This window comes from Ylistrum balloti, unplaced genomic scaffold (genome assembly GCF_031769215.1).
Source record: "Ylistrum balloti isolate Yb309-2 unplaced genomic scaffold, AGI_CSIRO_Ybal_v1 Utg369772, whole genome shotgun sequence".
Classification (NCBI taxonomy): Eukaryota; Metazoa; Mollusca; class Bivalvia; order Pectinida; family Pectinidae; genus Ylistrum; species Ylistrum balloti.
Genome location: NW_026781965.1, coordinates 2,305,247 through 2,317,843, shown reverse-complemented (window position 1 = coordinate 2,317,843; position 12,597 = coordinate 2,305,247). Strand labels below are relative to the sequence as shown.

At 37.1% G+C, this 12,597-nt stretch overlaps 1 protein-coding gene across 1 annotated transcript in view; it reads right to left on the bottom strand.

The window, feature by feature from the left end:
- The window catches only part of LOC132543982 (uncharacterized), a 57,356-nt gene that overhangs the window by 36,014 nt on the left and 8,745 nt on the right, over nt 1-12,597 (bottom strand). Inside the window, exons 2-6 of the mRNA XM_060207538.1 lie at nt 10,799-10,829; nt 2,425-2,568; nt 1,713-2,092; nt 1,187-1,367; nt 128-294 (exon numbers count right to left, since the gene is read on the bottom strand). Coding sequence (XP_060063521.1) covers nt 128-294; nt 1,187-1,367; nt 1,713-2,092; nt 2,425-2,568; nt 10,799-10,829 — 903 coding nt within the window. The remainder of the gene's footprint in view (nt 1-127; nt 295-1,186; nt 1,368-1,712; nt 2,093-2,424; nt 2,569-10,798; nt 10,830-12,597) is intronic.

The following is a 12,597-nucleotide window of genomic DNA, read 5'->3' as shown; positions in this document are numbered from 1 at the left end:
ATTCTGGATCCAAGACATATGCAGTTCGTATATCTATATCCACTTAAAATGTAATCGAAAGCTGGCGTACTGGTTTGTTTTATTCCTGTATAAACCATTACGCGTGATCACCAGACCTTATCTTTACCTTGAGAGAGATGGATCCTGTTGCCTCCGCGTAAAATTCAATCCCGTACAATTTTCCCGGATATTCGAATTCAGACGCCTGAGCGACGATATGAGTAGCTGGAGAACTCCCGGGAATGGCAGGACCAACAGCTGGTATTGGTATACCAACGACACGAGTACTGGCATCTGTTTCAGGAGAGTAAACACGGAACTGTTATTGACTATGATCAAAACATATATCTCTCGAAATCACATGGAAAAAAAACAAATACAACGGGGCCATAAAGAATTAAAGCATAAAATCTTCAACTTATTTATGAATTGCACCAATCATTTTAGATCAGTCGCTTGGAGTAGAAATAGCCATACAAAATTGAAATAAAAAAGCGAATCTTGGAGAGCTAAGCAGGGTAAGATTGTTGAGTCTAGACGGTCTCTGAGAGCTAAGCAGGGTAAGATTGTTGAGTCTAGACGGTCTCTGAGAGCTAAGCAAGGTAAGATTGTTGAGTCTAGACGGTCTCTGAGAGCTAAGCAGGGTAAGATTGTAAGATCTCTGGGTAAGATTGTTGAGTCTAGACGGTCTCTGAGAGCTAAGCAGGGTAAGATTGTTGAGTCTAGACGGTCTCTGAGAGCTAAGCAGGGTAAGATTGTTGAGTCTAGACGGTCTCTGAGAGCTAAGCAGGGTAAGATTGTTGAGTCTAGACGGTCTCTGAGAGCTAAGCAGGGTAAGATTGTTGAGTCTAGACGGTCTCTGAGAGCTAAGCAGGGTAAGATTGTTGAGTCTAGACGATCTCTGAGAGCTAAGCAGGGTAAGATTGTTGAGTCTAGACGATCTCTGAGAGCTAAGCAGGGTAAGATTGTTGCGTCTAGACGATCTCTGAGAGCTAAGCAGGGTAAAGGAACGTAAAGTATGTGAGACCTGCAAACCTGGAGTATTGTCAAAGAACATAGAGATAGCAAGCCTTCGATAGAATATTTACATGTGTTATAATTCAAAACCTCGTGGGGCCACTGTGTAAGAGAATGTGGCAGTTATATGGTGCAGTTTATATCGACGTCATCATGTAAAACAACTCACCTGCGAGTGAGAGAATTTCTGTTTTGTCTACGTCTTGGTCAATCTTCAGTTTGATTAAAGATCCTTTCATTATCCATAATGTACACAGTGCTGTCTCGTACGAAGCCATATAGTCTGGGCAGGTTAGGTTTATCCCTTCTATAGGCGCTACAACTTCTATTGTTATCGCTACTACCTTTTCCTGGAGTAAACGATAAATACCGACATGTCAACATATTTATATGTCAATATTATCTTCATGCGAACACAAAGTCGATGAAACTAAGACAAAACATTAACAAAAGAAAAAATTGTACCGAGATTCCTGGAAAATAAGACCAGTTGTTCCGGAACAGTGAGCGCCTTCTGCTACATCCGCCGTGTAAAACTTGGTCAATTTAAGTAGTGTCACGTTCCCAAATGAGAACAAGTTTACAATAACGGAACCAACAGGCAAACTAACGTCCAACTTCATTTCTCAATGATATCACTATAAAGACCGTAAATCTTGAATAAGAAGTATCGTATGGTGAACACTATTACTTACCACTAAAGTTTCGTTGTAATCGTTGGCGAACACAGTGATTTTTTTAGTGCCCGGTGTGACGTAGTTGTGTTGTAACATGCCTGTCGCATTTTTATCTGTCCTTCCCGCCCCATCGCCATAGTTCATCCTAAAGGCGGTGTCCAATCCGGCGCTGTCGGTGTGAATTGATAGATTGATATCTGTGAAGGTCAGCACGGGTTCTGCCATTCCCGCCGAGGCGTTCAGGGCCAAACCAACAATTGGCGGAGAAGTGGTATAAACCTCCATGTAGTCTTTCGCGCCACATGTCTTGGATGCGTCGCCCATACATTTAGTTACACATGAGGAGTTTGATCGCTTCGATTCTGGAGGTGGATTTTTTCCACATCTACAAAACTTTCCTGTTAAAAAACAATTGTTCTGAAGTTAACTGTAAAGGAAGAAAGAGACGATTATCAACAAGAATACAGTGATATTATCGATAATGATTAAAGGGCGTTTTTATCAATACTGTGAAACATTTATCAGACGTTGTCATAAACCAGAATATATCATATCGGACAACAGATGGAATCAATGGTTTGTTCTGCCATGACGTACTCTCTGCCATTATCAATGATGGTATGCATCGTTACACTATAAAGTCCCCGCACCCAGCTTTTATGCCATGTGACCAAAACACGTGTGTCGAAGTAGCAGGGTGTTACAGCCAAAATCATGAAGCTAGTCGTACCGTACTCAAGTCCGCAGTAATTATACAGCCAAACACCACATTTCGTTGCACAGTTGGCTGGTGTGAGGTCCTCGGGACGGACATCCCCGGGGGTCACTGTGAACACTCGGTTCCGTTTATCAACCTCAAAACAGCCGTGGTATTCTGAAGAAAATAATGGCAGTTGTAAGTTGTTCAGGAGGAGTGGAGTGGTTGCAATGGTACGTGGATAGTTTTTGATGGAATAAGACCTCTAAGAATTTCTTATACGTGTACATAATCATAAACAGCAATCTTCACTTCCTTGATAACAGTACCCATACCCCGGTAAAAAAGGGAAGAAAAGTACTTCAGAGTATCAAAACAGGAACTCATCATTAGGATAATATCTTACGTGTTATATGTTACTATACTGGCAATCATTTGGTATTAATTGGATATCAGGTCATCTCGGTATTGGTGGAATGAGAAATTACGGCAAAAAAGAAAAAAAATGAAAAAATAATATTTAGTAAAAAGGAAAGTAAACTGCTTTGACGCATTAGTTTATACCTTACTGGGTTTTATTTAAAAATACATTGGTCTAGAGGAATGGATACAAAGGCAGGTGTCAGTCAAAGTAATGAACATTTCCTGATCGGATATGCAGATTTTGTTGTAAAAGGATCATTCACATTTAAACGTTCAGTACTAAATTAATATGAAAACCTTGTCAAATATTTTTGAATTTTTATTAGAAATAAATTAATTATCATATCATCAATCTTTACGAAACAAATACGATAATTCAAAATTCTTCCGAAATTATGAATATTTCATATTAGTTTTTAGCTTTATTTGCTTTTAAACAGAATTGTCAATAGACTCCTAGGTTACTTGTCGCAGATGGCTGATGGTTTAGTTGTGATAAACATTGTTCTCCCATGGGAACTTGACATTTATTAACCAACATTTGCATGGCGGATATCGTCTATGAAGCGGAAGTCCTATAATCCTTGTACTTTTTTTCAACGGTTCATGTTTTGTTCTCGTTTCATCGTTTTTGAGTTTGAAGTTTATTTGTCGACATTTATGAATTTTTTTTAACCTCCGCTGATGCTGACTCTTATATTACAATCTTTATGAGACACATTGTCTATTTCTTAATTTTCTTTTCTGCTTCTTAAGGCGACAAATCGTTAGAAGTAAATAAAAATTGAAGTTTTTTTCAAGGTTAGATCTTGTACATGTTGTACAGCAACTTGATTAAGTTAATTGATCGCATTCCAATTATTTTATGTGAGGGAAGGTGAATTTCACCTTTTCTGTTGTCGTACATTAAAACGGTGTGGTTTTCGAAAAATCAATTTTTCAACAATTGTGAACTGGAAAAGAGCAAACTGGAGCAATCACCCTGGGAAAGACTATGTCGTCGGGCAGGTGACCCCATACCGTTTACGTCCGATCGGGGAACTCAAATCCCGATCGCTTGGATGATAGGGCAAGGCAAGCTTGTTACCTCTGCACCATTCGACTCATGAATGCTGCAGAAATTTTGTTTTCATCTAAACCTATTGGAAGATTGCGTAAGATGATGGGTTTATCAGTTAGAAATAAGTTAATAGGACTTATAGCATTTAACTCTAAAGTATGTTCTCCGAGCGAAGAAAGCCGCTCATTTTCAATGTAAAATTTAGGAACTACCTATCAGAAAAGCAAACAAACAAAAGTCCACTAGATGTTTTTATCTGCAATAAATATGTTTCCTTTAACTGTTTCTGACACGACCGTTTATTTTAAATCTAATAAAAGAAGTGTTTTGGGTTATAAATATGATCTTTGATAAAACATTTCTCTCTTGATATTGACAGCAAATCCTTCATTCTACAGTAAAAGACAATAAGAATATTTTACCATATCTTTAATATAGACAGACAATCCCTAAAGGTATGGTGGATCCTAAAGACAGGAATATTAAGTATTCCAATGAGGTATATGTACTCTGTTTAGAATATTATGTAAGGTAAGATTTGGTGCAGTTTAGAGGTGATTGATGAAGACAAGTTGGACAACATAAACAAGATAATGTTTAACCTCATAGGTGAATGATTAAAACGAGTGGACAATATGGACAAGGCGAGGTTTACTCTGAGAAGTAAATGACCAAGACAAATCGACTATATGGACCAGTTGTTGTTTGTCCACTGATGTGAAAGATAAAGACGAGTTGGATATATAAATCAGATGAGGCTTGCCCTCAACAGTATTGACAAAATCGCTTCAGTATGAGAATGACGTTCTTTTATTCTTTAATATCGTTGTGTGAGCCAGCCTTTAATGGGTCTAAACATATTTCATCATCGATCTTGCCTTTGATAGGAGTTATTTGGACTACAATGGTTATTTCTGACATCCGTATTTGTCATTACCTGAACATTAAGTCCTCATCATCAATCGAACGCGCCAGTAATTCTCTGTTTTCATTCGTGGAATAAATATCCAGAATTCTTTCCGTTCACCAGAATATTACAGTATAAACAGTTTAATGGGCGACTACGTGAATGCTGATCGAGTTTTCCTTTGTTTGTCATCTTGTGTCGATCAATCAGACTTACCTGATCACAACTGGGTGCTGGAGAGAACTTTTACCCTACTATAGAACACTTCAAATGATGTGGAGATTGCATTCCGCAATAACACAAAATCCGATTAATATGAGAACTGAATGCCTGAAACAGCGTCATCGGATGAATCTCAAAAAGGCCAAATTAACTATGCAAAAATGACTTAGCATTCTCAATGTCTTTATAAAAGACTTTCATGAGATTTATGCCTTATGCCTTAGCTTCATTTCTGTTCGTCTTCATAGGAAAATTAAATTGGAATAAACTAACACACTTGTTTTGTTTGCATTTGCTTTAAAGAGAGGGAAGTACCAACAATTGGCATTGAATACTAAGTATAATCTAAGATTGGCTCTTCGCTGATCAATCATGAGGCACAGTATTTTCAGATTAGATACTTTATGTAGCACATTTATCTCGATGTCTGATATTGATATATACCAATCAGCATACCAACTTGTCAGTAGAACCTTAAAATCTCAAGTGAAATCAAAAGCACAAGAGGGTCCCTTACAAAGTACAAGGAGAATGTGCATTGTATATAAGACCAGGCGTTGTGGAAGGGTCATCGTCTTGACGTTACCTACCATGTAAATCTTGGTCAACCAATCAAAGATAATTGCTCTAAAACAAAGTACGTAATACAACCTACAATCTGGCCAACACATTAAGTAGAAGACACCAGAGCAACACTCAGCAAACGTTCCATGTAATGAATACATGCTTGCACAATCTGAATGACATTTACCTCACCTATTTAAGTGCATTGTCTGCCGATCATGTTGTCACTCCTTTTATAAAATTACGTGATGTGCGTCGAACTTCTTTATACACCAATATAGGTGATCATACCATAATCGATGGGACGGTATATTTATTCACTTTAAAGTGTTGCCGTCATCCAAAAGCTAAACAAGGAATTCATCAGTCGATACATTTTCCTGATAACGTTTTAGACGAAGATAAATACGTCCTGTTTCTATCTGATGTAACGGAAAATTCAAACAGTAGGTATCGACATCATAGCGCAAAATACTTGTTTGTTAGCAATTAACAAAATGACGGAGATAAACAAAGTAAACAAATCATCTTTCACGGTATTTGACAGGCGTTCATGCTGAATTCAAATTCTGTGTTTTCCCTGAAAACCAAATCAAAAGAAGCGGAAACCCAAATACAGCTGTAAGAACCGCAAAAACACCAAAGGATGTAGCGAAATGGCAAACTAAGGAGACACTGATAAAAGGAAAAACATCGTGAATCAAGGAAATATCCGAAAGGAAATATAAATCCGAAAAAGGGAAGGAAATAGCAGATAAAACAACCATGAAAAGAGGTATGATCAACAAGAGACAGAGTTAAAGGATATACATCAATAGGCACCGAGGATACACGAAGTGGAAACCTTCAACAATTAGATATTACTAAGGCACAAATATACAAATGAAGTCACCAATAGGAACCGAGGATACACGAAGTAAAAACCTCAAATAATTAGAAATTACTAAGGCATAAATATACAAATGACGCCATCACTATCGCTGAATGATCGATTGTGGGTATTACTCAGCATTGTATTTTCTGAAAATAAAAATACCGCAGTGCACAACGAGAGTATGGGATTTACTCGATATCATTAAAATTACAGCCAAATATATTTACAACATTATATACACACGAAAATGTGCAAGGAAAACAAGGAAAGTTCCAGAGTTCAGAAAGGAAACCTCCTTATCGACGACAGTTGTGATAGTCTCGGTCAATCCAGGTGATAGCACGTTCTCAAAATGAGAATCAGAAAAGAAACAACGTAACAAACAAGAGCATGAACCTTAAGGATCTTCATATCACACACGAAATTATTTCATACTCATGTCCATAAATATGCATCTGGCGTCAGCTGTCGATATCTAGTATGGAAATGATCAACCATTGGTTGGGGGGAAATGTCATAAACAAAAAATAACAACAAAACAACAACAACAACAACAATTAAGGTTTAAAAACTATTGCTGTTGGCATATTAAAGAATAACAAAAGATTTGCTGGGAATGGAGAAGAGTCTGTATGTCCATGATGTATAGATCTTAAGGGTTAACTAAATTCAGTTGAGGCATACAACGTAATGAGACCAACAACTTCCCCATAGAATTACAGAAGAGTTGTGGGATACAACGTAATGAGACCAACAACTTACTCATAGAATTACAAAATAGTTGTAGGATACAACGTAATGAGACCAACAACTTACTCATAGAATTACAGAAGAGTTGTGGGATACAACGTAATGAGACCAACAACTTACTCATAGAATTACAGAAGAGTTGTGGGATACAACGTAATGAGACCAACAACTTACTCATAGAATTACAAAAGAGTTGTAGGATACAACGTAATGAGACCAACAACTTACTCATAGAATTACAAAAGAGTTGTAGGATACAACGTAATGAGACCAACAACTTACTCATAGAATTACAGAAGAGTTGTAGGATACAAAGAAATCAGAACAACAACTTACCCATAGAATTACAGAAGAGTTGTTACCCATTACAACGTTCCCCAAACGTAATGAGACCAACAACTTCCCCATAGAATTACAAGTTGTGGGATTACTTACAAAATAGTTGGGATACAACGTAATGAGACCAACAACTTACACATAGAATTACAGAAGAGTTGTGGGATAGAATTACAGAAGAGTTGTGGGATACAAAGTAATGAGACCAACAACTTCCCCATAGAATTACAGAAGAGTTGTGGGATACAACGTAATGAGACCAACAACTTCCCCATAGAATTACAGAAGAGTTGTGGGATACAACGTAATGAGACCAACAACTTCCCCATAGAATTACAAAATAGTTGTGGGATACAACGTAATGAGACCAACAACTTCCCCATAGAATTACAGAAGAGTTGTGGGATACAACGTAATGAGACCAACAACTTCCCCATAGAATTACAGAAGAGTTGTGGGATACAACGTAATGAGACCAACAACTTCCTCATAGAATTACAGAAGAGTTGTGGGATACAACGTAATGAGACCAACAACTTCCCCATAGAATTACAGAAGAGTTGTGGGATACAACGTAATGAGACCAACAACTTCCCCATAGAATTACAGAAGAGTTGTGGGATACAACGTAATGAGACCAACAACTTGTGGGATACAACGTAATGAGACCAACAACTTCCCCATAGAATTACAGAAGAGTTGTGGGATACAACGTAATGAGACCAACAACTTCCCCATAGAATTACAGAAGAGTTGTGGGATACAACGTAATGAGACCAACAACTTCCCCATAGAATTACAGTTGTGGGATACAACGAGTTGTTACAGAAGAGTTGTGGGATACAACGTAATGAGACCAACAACTTCCCCATAGAATTACAGAAGAGTTGTTACAGGGATACAACGTAATGAGACCAACAACTTCCCCATAGAATTACAGAAGAGTTGTGGGATACAACGTAATGAGACCAACAACTTCCCCATAGAATTACAGAAGAGTTGTGGGATACAACGTAATGAGACCAACAACTTCCCCATAGAATTACAGAAGAGTTGTGGGATACAACGTAATGAGACCAACAACTTCCCCATAGAATTACAGAAGAGTTGTGGGATACAACGTAATGAGACCAACAACTTCCCAACTTCATAGAATTACAGAAGAGTTGTGGGATACAACGTAATGAGACCAACAACTTGAGACCAACAACTTCCCCATAGAATTACAGAAGAGTTGTGGGATACAACGTAATGAGACCAACAACTTCCCCATAGAATTACAAAATAGTTGTGGGATACAACGTAATGAGACCAACAACTTACTCAGACCAACAACTTCCCCATAGAATTACAGAAGAGTTGTGGGATACAACGTAATGAGACCAACAACTTCCCCATAGAATTACAGAAGAGTTGTGGGATACAACGTAATGAGACCAACAACTTCCCCATAGAATTACAGAAGAGTTGTGGGATACAACGTAATGAGACCAACAACTTACTCATAGAATTACAGAAGAGTTGTGGGATACAACGTAATGAGACCAACAACTTCCCCATAGAATTACAGAAGAGTTGTGGGATACAACGTAATGAGACCAACAACTTCCCCATAGAATTACAGAAGAGTTGTGGGATACAACGTAATGAGACCAACAACTTCCCCATAGAATTACAGAAGAGTTGTGGGATACAACGTAATGAGACCAACAACTTACTCATAGAATTACAGAAGAGTTGTGGGATACAACGTAATGAGACCAACAACTTACTCATAGAATTACAGAAGAGTTGTGGGATACAACGTAATGAGACCAACAACTTCCCCAGAGAATTACAGAAGAGTTGTGGGATACAACGTAATGAGACCAACAACTTACTCATAGAATTACAGAAGAGTTGTGGGATACAACGTAATGAGACCAACAACTTCCCCATAGAATTACAGAAGAGTTGTGGGATACAACGTAATGAGACCAACAACTTCCCCATAGAATTACAGAAGAGTTGTGGGATACAACGTAATGAGACCAACAACTTACTCATAGAATTACAGAAGAGTTGTGGGATACAACGTAATGAGACCAACAACTTACTCATAGAATTACAGAAGAGTTGTGGGATACAACGTAATGAGACCAACAACTTCCCCATAGAATTACAGAAGAGTTGTGGGATACAACGTAATGAGACCAACAACTTCCCCATAGAATTACAGAAGAGTTGTGGGATACAACAACTTCCCCATAGAATTACAGAAGAGTTGTGGGATACAACGTGAGACCAACAACTTCCCCATAGAATTACAGAAGAGTTGTGGGATACAACGTAATGAGACCAACAACTTCCCCATAGAATTACAGAAGAGTTGTGGGATACAACGTAATGAGACCAACAACTTCCCCATAGAATTACAGAAGAGTTGTGGGATACAACGTAATGAGACCAACAACTTCCCCATAGAATTACAGAAGAGTTGTGGGATACAACGTAATGAGACCAACAACTTCCCCATAGAATTACAGAAGAGTTGTGGGATACAACGTAATGAGACCAACAACTTCCCCATAGAATTACAGAAGAGTTGTGGGAGTTGTGGGATACAACGTAATGAGACCAACAACTTACTCATAGAATTACAGAAGAGTTGTGGGATACAACGTAATGAGACCAACAACTTCCCCATAGAATTACAGAAGAGTTGTGGGATACAACGTAATGAGACCAACAACTTCCCCATAGAATTACAGAAGAGTTGTGGGATACAACGTAATGAGACCAACAACTTACTCATAGAATTACAGAAGAGTTGTGGGATACAACGTAATGAGACCAACAACTTCCCCATAGAATTACAAAATAGTTGTGGGATACAACGTAATGAGACCAACAACTTCCCCATAGAATTACAGAAGAGTTGTGGGATACAACGTTAACATGGTCCTTATCCGCCATCATTAACTAGTAGTACAAAACACTATTGTCTACGGAAGCTAGATCAACGAGTATCTCAACTAGACGTAAGTTAGGTTTTCTTGGTTATTAAAGCTTAAAAACAGTAGAGATTATGATATTTGTTGTAGACAATGATAAAGGTATCTAATGGCTCAACACCACTATACTTTACACTGTGTAAGGGTGAAATAAACTTTAGGAGTAAAATCTCACGATTACGTTCACTTAAAGAGAAGTCTAAATTAATCATAAATAACGATATATTGATTGTAGACGAGTGTGTAAGTGATGGGAATTAAAAACAGGTTATACTTACTAAGTGCAGCGGTGCAGTGTATCAGGCAGATCTACAACGAATGAAAAATAGACATGAATGAGAAACATTGACTAAAACGACGTTTATCTTCATTAAGGCAATAGACGAATGCACCATAATGAAAACGTTTGCCATCAATTTAGAAACCTAAGTCATATATGAGCAATACCATGTGTATAGTGATCGTTAATGAGTATTAGGTAGGTTGCCAATTGCTAATTACATTGTATTGAATTGTATGTAGAGTCATGCCTGCGTAAAATATAACAGACTGGAAATGATTATTACGTGGTAGCGTTTCTGGAACAAATATGTGGCAGGATATATGATTCCTGATTTCCACAGATATACACTCCAATGACATGTTTTGAGCTTTAAGGTGCTCCATAAATTAATAATCGTTAGCAGTTCATATTTCGTGTTTTTTACAATACATTAAGCCTTTGATGAATAATTAATAGATTACTCTTTATTGACTTCATTGTAACAGTTACATACCAACAACGTTCGGAGTTTTTACAGATGGATCATTTAAACATACAAGTTTTCGAAAAAATATATTATGCCAAGGTTACAGTGAAAAATAATCCAACATTCCGTTGTTTGTTATCTTATTGACAACTTGCAGTAGATGTTGTCGTCACCGAATCATCGGTTATTCGAAAATGTATTTAATTTAAATTTTAGAACATTTTTTCAAACAAAATATTTCTTAAACTATTTTAAAAGAAGCTTTCGAAAATACGTCATGACTCAATTCGATTATTGTACCGAACAACGTATCTTAGACTTGGTAAGTCGTCTCCCTAGAAATCTGACATCAGTCCGAAGGTTTTGGGAGATATACCCATTAAAATTAATTTCAAATAGAGAATTTGATGAACACATAGTTTAAATGAAAATGATGTATGAGAAAGAACTAATCGGCACAGGGTACTATAAGTAAGTTCTTGCTAATGTCTTAAGTATGCTATTAAACCACGACAGTTGCCCTCAGGAAGGCTGGGTCCAGTGAAAAATTCTACATATCCCAAGCCTTTGTAAATGTCGTCAACATGAGCTGGACAACAACATAGAAAAAAGGAAATGTTGATAAAACAGAAAAAAGGCTTTACACATGCTAAGAATGGGAAAAAATGCATTTCTTAATCGCTTTTATAACATATAAGGAAATCACATTCTAATTCAGCACATAAACGTACTATTATACGTTTTGCTTCAACAACTTAAGTTTGCATATATAAAATATCCCATTGCCACTTAATTATTGATGTTGGTACTCGTATAATTGTTACAGGCACTATACAATTTCGCATAAAGGATTGCAATTAAAAGTTGCCCATTATTATTTCAACACAAACAGGGATGATGATGAAGAAATGAAACGGGGACAGATATTATTTCCCAACATTAAGGTTCAACAAATCACCCACTGGGTAATGGATAGATCAATAATAGTACAATATTTTTTTCACTTCAAACGGTAAAAATTTACGTATAATAATTTGGTTCGGTCCACCTCTGCCAATATTTGCAAAGACGCAAGAGAAAAATATCAGAAAATTAAGATGTGAAACTATTTCTAATCTAGCATATCACTAACAGAAAAGATGAAACTCAATAAATAAAGAGTTAAAAAATAATATTTGATTGTTAACCGATAAAATATTGATCTACAATACGAAGGAAAAGTTACCACCAAAACTACCTATAATGTCATCGTTGTATTAAAGTTCCGACAGAAATGTTTGAACCGAGTATTCAACGAAACACTAATGTAATCTATCTCCTGTCTTATT